At 39.0% G+C, this 12,270-nt stretch overlaps 1 protein-coding gene across 3 annotated transcripts in view; it reads left to right on the top strand.

Annotated features, from left to right (window-relative positions):
* Positions 1-9,166, top strand: part of LOC126469975 (serine-rich adhesin for platelets-like) — a 43,431-nt gene extending 34,265 nt beyond the window's left edge. For all 3 annotated transcript variants that reach the window (XM_050097419.1, XM_050097418.1, XM_050097417.1), the window contains exon 3: positions 5,774-9,166. In XM_050097419.1, the coding sequence (XP_049953376.1) occupies positions 5,800-8,610 (2,811 nt within the window). In that variant the 5' untranslated portion in view covers positions 5,774-5,799 and the 3' untranslated portion in view covers positions 8,611-9,166. The remainder of the gene's footprint in view (positions 1-5,773) is intronic.
* Positions 9,167-12,270: the final 3,104 nt, after the last annotated feature.

The following is a 12,270-nucleotide window of genomic DNA, read 5'->3' as shown; positions in this document are numbered from 1 at the left end:
ATTTGAAAACATTTTATCACTGTTGCACCACATATATCACTATAAACACCCATGTTTCTGTTCTTAGAATGGAAGCTTACAGGATGACTGCATTGGTGCAATGCCATGAACAGTCTAAATTTTTGTCAGCATGCACACTTAAAAATTAGGTTACAGTTACGCTCTGAATTTGTTTATTTTGTATTGTGAGGTCCAGGTCATGAACTACTCCATCACTGTGCATTGTCTTTTCTTTAATCACTTTCCCATGAATTTTCTTGTATGTCTTATCATATTCTGTGAAGTTGTCTTTTTTGAGGTGATTGAGATGTTTAGTTTCACTAGATACTGTGATAGTAAATGATATCCACTTCATATTTTTCCTTTGTTCAACATTGATTTTTGTAAGGGTTTTTCTTCCTTTTGTGGAAAATGCATCACAACTGTGACACAAAAAGTATGAGAAAAATGCATAGAATGAATTATTGGTTGTTGGTTTTGAAACTATATTTCCCCATGTTTCCTTTGCTAACATTTGTACAAGAATATTCATCTTTTCTTTGTTGAAGTGCCTTTCATATTCCCACTTTTTTTTTTTTTTTACTACTTGCAATATAGAAGAATTTATTAGTGTCAGTAGTGTGTCATGATCTGAAAGACCTAAGTTCACATGTATAGCTTTTAGTAACACAATTTTCAGTATATGTGAAACAGGGAAGATGACACCTCTGTTTTTCTAGTATGGTCTGAATAAAGTTGTTTTCAGATAAAACTGCTTAAAAGTTTTCTTATTTCTCTATTTTCAGTTATCAGGTTATTCCTTTTTCTTCATTTTAAGGTACATGTTTTTATTTTTATTTTTTTTTTTTCAGTTTCAGGTTAATGTTAAAATCAGCATATAATAAATACACTGACAGAAAAAAATGCAACACCAGCAAGGGGTTGTGTGAAATAAACAAAAGTTGTTAGGCATGTTTCTACTTTTGATCGGTGATGTCTGTTTGCAATTTTGTGCCAGTCGCATAAGAGTGGCGCTAGTAGTGACACTATGGGGATGCAAATCAGGTTTTCTTTAAATGCACTCTGTATCATTCATGAGTGTTAATTAGCCTTTAGATTAGACATGGTGAGCTGATGTTAGTCAAGAAAGCCTTTACAGCAACAAAGATGCCATTATCACACCTTACTGAGTTTGTATGAAGTTGTGTAATATGGCTACGAGAAGCTGGATTCTTCTGAGAAAAGTGACTTCCTTCACCACCAGCACTGCTTGCTTTTCAGTTTACAGTCTGACTGTACCTCCCCAGTGTTTCATCTGTGGTTCCCTGATGTAAGTAGACAAAATAACTTCACTGATGTTGTGTTTATATAGTGGAGGTATTTTCAGTTCATTCAGTGAGTACTTCATTGCAGTTGTTAAGTGAGCTTTTATGTAAAATGGATTCCTATAAACAGTGGCTGAGAAATGCTTCATTTGTAAGTATGATGTTGTCATTGGCATATGTGGTGCTAGTGGGAAACAGACTGGATTGGTAAATGTGGTATCTTGCTACTGCTTGTTGTTGGCAACATATTCTAAAGTTGTGTAACTATGTTGTAGTCACTTGCTGGTGAATTAATGATTGACCAGAAAGTTACTGCACTTCCCTCAACTTTGTGTTACTGGTATAGCTAGCACTTGTAATAGAGTGGGCTGCAGTGACTGGAGCCACTTACCATATCTTGCAGGGTGGGTGTCCATATCTCTGATGGAAAAGGACTTACATTCGAATTTAGGACAGTAATGTGCAATAATGCATTGCTTGACTTGTGTTGAAATCTCTGAAGTTCCATAACATTCAGGTGACATACTTCTGTTGCAGAAGGAGGCAGTTTGAGCCTCTGGGCCTCATCAGATGCTGGAAGAGCTGAGGCTGAGGGGGTGCATTTGATACTCCTCATGCTCTGAAAAGTCTTCATCATTGATAGCAGAAACAATATCAACATTGTCAAACACATATTGCCAGCATGCTACAGCTAGGATAGGTTCTTTGATGTGTACACAGTTGATAGCTCTAGCTGTGGACCTTTTTGACATAATAGCTCACTTAACAATTGCAAATAAATACTCGTGTAATAAAACTGAAAATAACTATATAAACATGGGCCCAGTGAAGTTATTTTGCCTGCTCATATGCACTACATGATTGAAAGTACCCGGACAACCCAAAAACATATATTTTTCATATTAGGTGCATTGTGCTGCCAGGTACTCCATATCAGTGACCTCAGTAGTCATTAGACATTGTGAGAGAGCAGAATGGGACACTCCGCGGATCTCACGGACTTCAAACGTGGTCAGTTGATTGGGTGTCACTTGGCATATGCCTGTACGAGAGATTTCCACACTCCTAAACATCCCTAGGTCCACTGTTTCTGATGTGATAGCGAAGTGGAAATACGAAGAGACATGTACAGCACAAAAGCGTACAGGCCGATCTTGTCTGTTGACTGACAGAGACCGCTGACAGTTGAAGAGTGTTGTAATGTGTAATAGGCAGACATATATTCAGACCATCACACAAACTGCACGAGGATCCACTGGAAGTACTGTGACAGTTAGGCAGGAGGTAAGAAAACTTGGATTTCATGATCGAATGACTGCTCATAAGCCACACATCATGGCAGTAAATGCCAAACAATGCCTCGCTTGGTGTAAGGAGCATAAACATTGGATGATTGAACAGTGGAAAAACATTGTGTGGAGTGACAAATCATGGTACACACTATAGCGATCCGATGGCAGGGTGTGGGTATGGTGAATGCCCAGCGAACGTAATCTGCCAGCGTGTGTAGTGCCAACAATAAAATTCGGAGGCAGTGGTGTTATGGTGTGGTCATGTTTTTCATGGAGGGTGGCTTGCACCCATTGTTGTTTTGCATGGCACTATCACAGCACATGCCTCCAATGATGTTTTAAGCACCTTCTTGCAATTCTGTTAAGGCGATTGCATGTTTCAACAGGATTGAGCACCTGATCATAATGCACGGCCTGTGGCAAAGTGGTTACATGAGAATAACATCCCTGTAATGGACTAGCCTGCACAGAGTCTTGACCTGAATCCTATAAAACACCTTTGCAATGTTTTGGAATGCTGACTTCGTGCCGGGCCTCACCAACTGACATCGATACCTCTCCCTAGTGCAGCACTCTGTGAAGAATGGGCTGCCATTCCCCAAGAAACCTTCTAGCACCTGATAGAACACATGCCTGCAGAAGTGGAAGCTGTCATCAAGACTAAGGATGGGTCAACACCATATTGAATTCCAGCATTACTGATGAAGGGTGCCATGAACTTGTAAGTCATTTTCAGCCAGGTGTCAGGATACTTTTGATCACATAGTGGAAATGCTGGGGGAGGTATAGTCTGTCTGTAAACTGAAAAGCAAGCCATGGAGTTGTTGCCTTTGCCTGCAGAATGCTACAGTGTCATAGAGGGTGAATAAGAATAAATTTCCCTGTAGCAGTGTAGAACAGTATGCAGAGATTTACATACAGTTTGCCCATATATATTTCTTGTGTTACTATTATTAGAGAGTCATATCTGTATTCCATGTAGTGACATAGTGGGATAGAGAGTTGGGACTCGTCCACTCGCTGTTCAGTTGGCAGACCTAGAAAGGAGGGAAGTGCATGACCACGATCTGGTGACCTGCCTCATCCATCATGCATTCACCCTCCAGCCCCCATACTCCCTCTCTCCCCTCCCCCCTCCCTCTCTGCACAGCCCTTCAACTCATCACACCCTCGTATCTCAGATTATCCCTTAATACAATTGTATGTAGTTAAGACACTGTTTTTAATAATTGCTATTTTTCCATCCCCTGTAATGTGGTAATTATCAGTCCTAGAGAAAAAATGAAGACCTTTCATGTAGGAAATTTAATGTAGTTTAAATTCATACTGGGAAACATTTTTGCTAGAAATTGCAATTTTTGAGATATTCAAGAGAACCATGAAAACGTGACCTTTAAACGCCCCTTCATCCCCACACTCACACCACACTGGTCACAATTTTTGGGACGTTGTTCATGTCACTTCCTCCTACTACTGTACAAAAAATGGTGACAGCACAATTTTTTTGCCAAATTTTGCTTCACTGACTTGGCTACAAGAATAATATGCAGATACGGTGTACATTTATGACATTTGCATTGGTAGTGCTCCTGCTACTGTTGAAGACTACAGGCAGCACTTTTTAACCAGTCACGTTACTGATTGTAGAGAGTTTTCAGCATATTGTGAAACAGGTATTCTTCCAATAATTATTCTTCTGACCATGTGAATTCTTCTGACCTGTGCAGGAACGGCAACACATTGTTGAAATGGTTCAGTGTAGTCCTACTGCCAGCACATGGCAGCTTTTTGCACGTATCTGTGACCCACAAACACACATTTGGTGAAATTAGATGTGGGAAACTTATGTCCACATTCTTCACATTCGTTCAGTGCCACACTACTTGAATTTAGTTACTGGTTAAATATCAACTGACCATTAATACTGTTCACTGGTGAAGCCACATTTATGTGCTATGGAATCAACAACATGCATAATAATCATCGATGTTCACAGGAAAATCTATATGCTACTGTGGAAACCAATATCCAACTTTATTTTTTGATCAGTGCTTGATGTGGCATGGCTGGTAACCTGTTGATAGGTCCAGTCATTTTAGAAGAGTGAATTATGGGACAGAATTACTTGCATTTTTTGGAAATTTGATTCCTTTGTTCCTTAAGCCACATGGACTGCAGTGTACTTCCAGCATGATGGGGCCCCTCCACATTTTACCTGACATGTTAGGGAACATCCCAACCACACTTACCTGAATCACGGAACTGGTAGAGGTAGAAGAATTAACTGGCCACCAAGGTCACCAGACGTTGCAGCATTAGATTTTTGTTTACGGGCTTAGATGAAGTTGGAGGAGAACAAACAAATGATGAATATGGAAGATGAACTGCTTGGTCTTAATCATGGACATTGATGCTCTCATTGCAAAACGTGTAGAGGCACTCAGACAAACAAAATAATCTATTTTCCTAAAAATGCGCAAATTCATTGAAGTTGGTGGAGTATCCAAGTATTTTTTGTGAATTGTACAACAGCTGTAAACAGACATGTGTGGTAATGCTTAGAGGTGAATGTGTTAAAAATGTTATTTTTCAGTTGATACTTTTAAATCAAATATTGTTTTTATTACTAACTGTTGTGCATGTGCATGTTTAACCTTAACAATGTATTGAATAATATACAAAATAAATAACAGTACACATTAAATGTGTGCTATCTATGAAACCATTTGGAATAGGGCATATATACATATGCAACTTTTTGCTTCAGACAATTGTTCCTTTCGTTTCCCTGACTATTGACCATTTCTCTTGGGACACCCTGTGTAAGTACATATGTGAAGTATCACTCCATGTTTTTACTGATCTGAGTACAGGAGTATTACAAGTACACTGAAAAGTGAAAAGGCACGGGGGGGGGGGGGGGGGGGGTTTGCAGAGTTTTTCTGAATCACTATTTATTAGTTTGACAATTTCATGGTTCTGTTAAACTTGGTTGGTTGTGATGAATATGACATCTTTTTGATTGTAAAAATTCCTGGCATTTTGTGCATATTCCACGAGGGTTTATTATTATTTTTTTTCTTTTTAAACTGAAATCTGTTGCAGTTGTTTTAAGATTTGTTTGTTAATAGTGCTTCTGGCTCACATGGTAATCTGATATTTAATTTGTCTTTACAGAGTCTGCCTGAGAGTGAATAGCCAGCATGAAAACCAGATCTAGTAGCAGAGGCAGAGGGGAAAGCTGTTCACTCAAGAGGACGAATGAATCAAGAGGATGTGCATCAGACACCAGTCAAAGTGCACAGCATGATAATACAAATTCTAATAGAAGTTTTATAGAATTGACCAAAAACAGCAGGAAAAGAAGGCATTCTGATGTTACTTGTAGCAGTAAGAAGGCAGCGACTAACTACCACGAAGAATTGGAACATTCCAGTAAGCAGGACCAGCTTACAAATGTTCTAAATAAAACAGTGTCAGTGGTGCTAGAGCCATTTGATATGGAGAAGCATATGCAGGCTAAAGTTTCAAATCGCAATAAAAAGAAATGCATCAGAGATGTCAAAATAACTACTAAGAGTTCAAATGGTTGCAGCACAAAAAATCAAGAGAACTCGACAACAAGAAGCAGACAAAGATGCTTGCAGAAATCCACTCATCATGATGGCAAAGAACTACATAATAGTGATCAGAAGAATGTAGCATCCCTCAGCTTGAGTCATGATGATGACCAGGGGTTGTTGGAGAGTTCGACCCATCAGAGCAGAAGACAGTTGTGGGATGCTTCCCACAAAATGAGTTCAGAATTTCGTCAAGAACGCCGTAAAATATATAAGAAGTCAGTTTGTATATGTTGTGTAGGAAAAGATAACAACAGTGGAAATGAAATAAGAGTTCCATGTGATGGCTTGAAGGCAAAACATAACAAACATATGGAGAAGAGCATCAGAAATAGTGATGTAAATAGAGCAGCCAGTAGTACCCAAAAAAGAAAAGCTGTTGTGGGTGCTTCTCACAGCGAAGTAAAAGATGCTGATTATCAGTATGGAGGCAGACCACTAACTACAGAACACAGCAGTACAAGCTCTGAAACTATCACAACTCTCAAGATGATGAGTGAAGTATTTAAAGATGGCCAGTCATCCAGAAACAGAGAGATTATTAACAGCCACGGTAGTAGGAGGTCATTCACACCAACTTCATGTTCTGTAGCCACAGCACCTTTGCAGATGAGAGACAATGCAGCTTCACAACCTGCACATGCACTTACGCATTTAGAAATGCACCCATACTTGCGTCGACGGTCAGCATCAGCGCCTCCTCAGTTACAGTTGGGTGACACTTTTCGAAAAACTGTTGATGAGTTTGTGCATGTACTTCAGGATGTGGCAGCACATCTGCAGAAATGTGCTAATAGAGTTGGTGATACATTAAGTGACCAAAGTTTTGAGCATATGGTAGCTAGCGTTTCTCACTCGGTGTCCAGCTGCACATGCCATTCACCTATCGGATGTTTACTATGTAGCATTCATATTATGAATGCATTAAAAAGTAGACTGTCTGCAGAATTAAATGTGATTTCACTATCCAATGGTGATGCAGTACAGCCAGCAGCAGCAGGCATGCAATCAAATGGGAATTTAATGGGAAGATTCCATCTAGAAGCAAGCATCAAAGAGAAGACCAATACAGAAGCCAGTGTAGAAGGAGGTAGTATATCTGAGTCTGCACCACAGTGTGATGCCACAACATTAACAACGAAATCCAGAAACGTATTGTCGACTGCTGAGACCTGCATAAGCACATCACACAGCACTTCTCTCACTGAAGAGACAAACGTCACACCATCACCAGTAGGTAGCACTGATAATGCACATATTGAAGCAAGTATCAGAGAAACAGCCCAACTGGAAGCAAACACAAAAGAGAGTACCAGCACGATAACATGTATAACAGAAGACAGTGTCTCAAAGTCAGCACCAGAATATGGTGCAACGTCGTCATCAGTTGAGCCCATAATCATGATGTCAGCTGCTGGGACATTTACTAGTACTAGTTCTTCACCCACTGGAGGCCCAAAAGAAATCCTGGACCTACATGAAGTGGATACTGTAGTTTCTGATCAGAATAATGTAAATGACGGAGTGGATGATAGAACAGGGTGTGCCAGCTCCAAGAGTAATTTAATGTGTGGGAGTGCAGAACGAGAACAAGATGGTGAACAGAATACTTTTGACTCTGTCTCTCTCTCTATGGAAGAGATTGAAATAAAGGAAGAAGTTGAAACCTCAGAAAGTGACAGTGAATCAGAGTTGTCTGAAAAACAGTACTCACAAAATGGGACAGAATCTGACGCTGCTGGATTTGGTCCTGAAGGGGATGAGACAGATAGGGATGAAAATATGGTTGAAGTTGAGTGTAACGTTGATGTGGTCTCAGATCTAAGTAACCACACAGGAAGTGTATCACATGAGGTAGATCTGGGATTAGAGGCACAGTATGAACATTACGACGACAGCACTGGGAATGTCGCTGAGGATGCTGCTAGTAATGCAGCCAGCATTGGTCCTGTTGTTGACTGTAGGGATGACACTTGTGGAGTCAACAATACTGCATGCAATGGAAATCAGGACATTGATGGTGACATGGGTTATGGTGGCAACAGAAATGAAGATGGTGTTGGGGACAACACTGCTGAATCTACTCAAGACCACAGTAATGAAGATGCTGGTGCCACCAAGGAGGGTGACAACAGAAATGAAGAAAACGTTGGAGATGCCAACAAGAATACTGGTGCTCGGAGTAATGGTTATGCATGGCTCTTTGAAGGGCAGCATTCTGGTCCAGGCTTTGCAGGGCCTGACTACCGCCTATATCGGGACCCAAACATCATCCATGTCCAAGCTTTGATATGCACTGTTCGATCAATAAGATATGGTGGACGTAAGGAGACGAATGTAATTTATGAAGTAAGAACATTCGAGAATGGTGCCTGGCAGGTGGAGCGCATATGATCATTTTAAATGTACCTTCTTTTTGTGAACATTCTCTTGAAGCAGAAAAAGATGTTTGCAGAAATCCTCTCATCATAACAGCAAAGAACTACGTCATAGTGTTCAGAAGAATATAGCATCCCTCAGCTTAAGTCATGATGGTGACCAGGGGTTGTTGAAGAGTTCGACACATCAGAGCAGAAGACAGTTGTGGGATGCTTCCCACAAAATGAGTTCAGAAATTTGAGGAGAGTGCCATGAAGTATATAAGAAGCCAGTTTGTATATGTTGTGCAGAAAAAGATAACAACATTGTAAATGACATGAATTCTGTGACAGTTTCAAGTGGACAGTCTGTGTTTCTAAGACAGTCTGTGAATATCCTAATACATTCCCCTCTCTGACCTCTAACCCATGTTATGCTTGGCTTTTTATTTGTAGTCACATAATAATTATCTAGCTGTGAAAAGGAGTAGTGGATCATGATGTGCAAAACATACTTCTGCTATGCTAACAGTGTCAGAAAATACTGTATTGTTTCTAATGCAATTAAAAAGAATTTCTATAAATTAAAACATTATGACAACAAGTAATACATTATAGTGAATTTGAAGATGTATGTATTTTACTGACACATGAACATAGTTACTAATATTGATTCTGAATATTTGTATGCCTTATTTGAATATATCGGTACTTGATACCTATTACAACCCTACAAAATGATTGCATACATTTAACTTAAATAAAATCTTTACAATTTTTTTAGAAATGAAATTATAATAAAGGCTTTGACTTTCACAAAGGTTCTAGAAATTTAAAATGTAGACAGGAGGCTGAAATACAGCACAGGATAAATAGTGGATGGATGAACTGGAGGAAACTGAGTGGAGTACTATGATAAGAAGGTTAGCTGCAGAATGAAAGGAAAGCTTTACAAGTCTGTGGTGAGGCCTGTGATGCCGTATAGTGCAGAAACTTGACCAATTACAAAAGCCCGAGAGAAAAAGACGGAACTGGCAGAAATGAGAATGTTAAGGTGGATAAGTGGGGTGATGCGAAAGGATAGATAAAAATGAGTACGTCAAGGAAACAGTGAAAGTGGGGCCCATAGGGAAGAAGATCCAAGAAAGTAGGCTAAGATGGTATGGACATGTGCAGAGAAGAGGGGAGTACTATTTAGGGAGAAGACCTGGGAATCGAAGGATCAAGGAAAAGAGGGAGACTGAAACTGAGATGGAAAAACAAGGTAACAGGGGACCTACGGGAGAAAGGATGGCTCAGAGGAGAAGCACTGGGTAGGCATTTATGGAAGAGTAGGATGCAGCAAAGCAACTCCGAGCCCACATGACGTGGGAAAAGGCTGAAATGGTGATGAGGAGGAGGAGGAGGAGGAGGAGGAGGAGGAGGAGGAGGAGGAGGACGACGATGATGAGGACGAGGAAGACGACGTGCCTCAGCAAACAACAGAAATTTCTTATTTTGATACATTTACAGCGGGCAAAACATCAGTGCATCATGTGACCAAGCAGTGCTCATTTGCCGTATAACCATCGGATGCAAAATAAAACCATAGGATTGTGCAGTTGGCCAACTGATGCAAAATTTAATAGTTGAGGTGAAGTGTTCGGTACTTGGTTCAGATTAACTTCCTGTCAAAAAATCGACCACACTGATGTCAAACAATTTTTTTGTGGATAGTTTACACCTTAACACACGACTGGATGCAAAAATCTGAAAAAATAAAAAAATCATACTTGGTCAATTGATGCATAACACTATCCAATTGTGGATGTCTCTATCCATTACATTCAGTTAATCATTCTCTTTTACAAACATAATTATCTTAAGAACATACAGTGAATGAACAGTCAGTAAATTATAATTTTTAAAGTAGTGTCTACATAATTCACATTTACTTATATTGGGAATTATCATAACTGATCTATTTCGAAGCCTGAATTTCCTGCCCATGTACACTTTGGGGGCTCCTCCCGAAATTTCAGTCCCATATTGCAAATGCAAGTGAATTAATCACTGTACACTTGTGTAAGTCCATGTAAGATGTTTGTCAATCACAACGCCGAAAAACTTATATTTAACAGATGTTTCAACAGAAGAAAGTGATTCAGTATGAAATTGGTTATAATTTAACTAGAACTTCATTACAACGGTCTTGTCCTTATTCGATGTAAGTTTGCTTATTGTTGGATATTCCATGATCAGTACAGAGTTCTCTTTATTGCTTTATGATGCTAGCTGCTCAGTATGACCCCAGCTAATAAATACTATGTTATCATCATAATTCACTAGTTTTGAGGTTTTCAGCTTGTTATGTCATTAATATATACAATAAACAAAAATCGTCCAAGAATACTTCATTGGGGAATTCCGCAGTTAAGAGTTTTGTATGCTGATTTTACTGTTAAGATTTTTACTTACATTGTTGCGACAGTTTAGTACATGGTCTTGTATCTTGGTGACACAGACTGAAGTACTTTAGTGCTACTCCTCTTAGGCCATAAGTTTCTAATTTGGATAATTGTACTGCATCATTCATAGAATTGAAAGCCTTAGACAAATCAAGGAAAGTCACAATGACTTTGTTTCCTTTGTTCAGTCTGTTTAACAGTTCGTGAATAAAAGTTGCTACTGTGGTCTTTGCGGATCTTCCTTTTTGAAACCCATGCTCCTAGTTATTTGAACTACTCATTTTTACTGAGTTTATTTGTAGTGTGGTTCAGTTTCTTCTTTACTTCTCTTATCAAAATGTTTTATGAAGGCCTCGCACACTGTCTTTTGCTCACTCACCAATTTCCTTCTAGTGCTATATTACTGCATCTTGGATTCTCTTTATTTTCACATTCTTTGCTTACTATATTCTAAGCTGTTTCATTAACATTACTGGAGTCACTTATCTGTTCAGCATAATATTGTGCTTCTAGAATCTCCAGGGATTTCTTGTATGTTTTTCTGGTGTTTATGTACCTTAGGAAGTACTGTGTACCTTAGGAAGTACTGGTATTTCGTATCTATGAACAGCACATATAGGTTTTTTGTATTTTCCTTTTATTTGTGGATTTCTGGCTCAATTTTAAGATTCTTTGTGTACTTTGATTTCACTAGTTTATTACTAGACATGTCTAATTAAAACTGTGGTTAAAAATTTCATAGAACTGGCTGTACTTTTCATTAATATCAGCTGATTTGTTTATCTTGTACCAGTCTCTGCATGCAATGTCCTCCTCAAGTTACAACACAGTTAGTACCAGATTGTGGGTCAGGTGTTATTATCATTGGTAACAAATTTATATGGATATGGCTGTAGCAATGTAACAAGTCAGAATACCGAAGATAATTTACATTATAGTTTAAAGAGACTATGTTGACATCTCCTATTATTATAATCTGCTTTTTGTTTGTTAATAGTTGTAAGTCATCTACACCACTATTTGGTGATCTATATAGGCTTATGATTATGAAGTTGATTTTGCCTGTCTTTATTTTTATTGCTGGTGATTGAAAGGACATCTCCACAGTGAGTTCACGAAGATGATCAGTGTTTTCACACTGGTTGTTATTTCTAGCATCGTGCCTGCACCACCACCCTTGTACATCTTACTCACAGATTTGTAATTATTGAAGTTAAAACTATGAATCTCTTTCATCTTGCATCCAGGTT

Source organism: Schistocerca serialis, chromosome 3 (assembly GCF_023864345.2).
Source record: "Schistocerca serialis cubense isolate TAMUIC-IGC-003099 chromosome 3, iqSchSeri2.2, whole genome shotgun sequence".
Lineage (NCBI taxonomy): Eukaryota > Metazoa > Arthropoda > Insecta > Orthoptera > Acrididae > Schistocerca > Schistocerca serialis.
The sequence above is the reverse complement of the archived record's forward strand: the minus strand, read 5'-3'. Positions and strand labels throughout refer to the sequence as shown.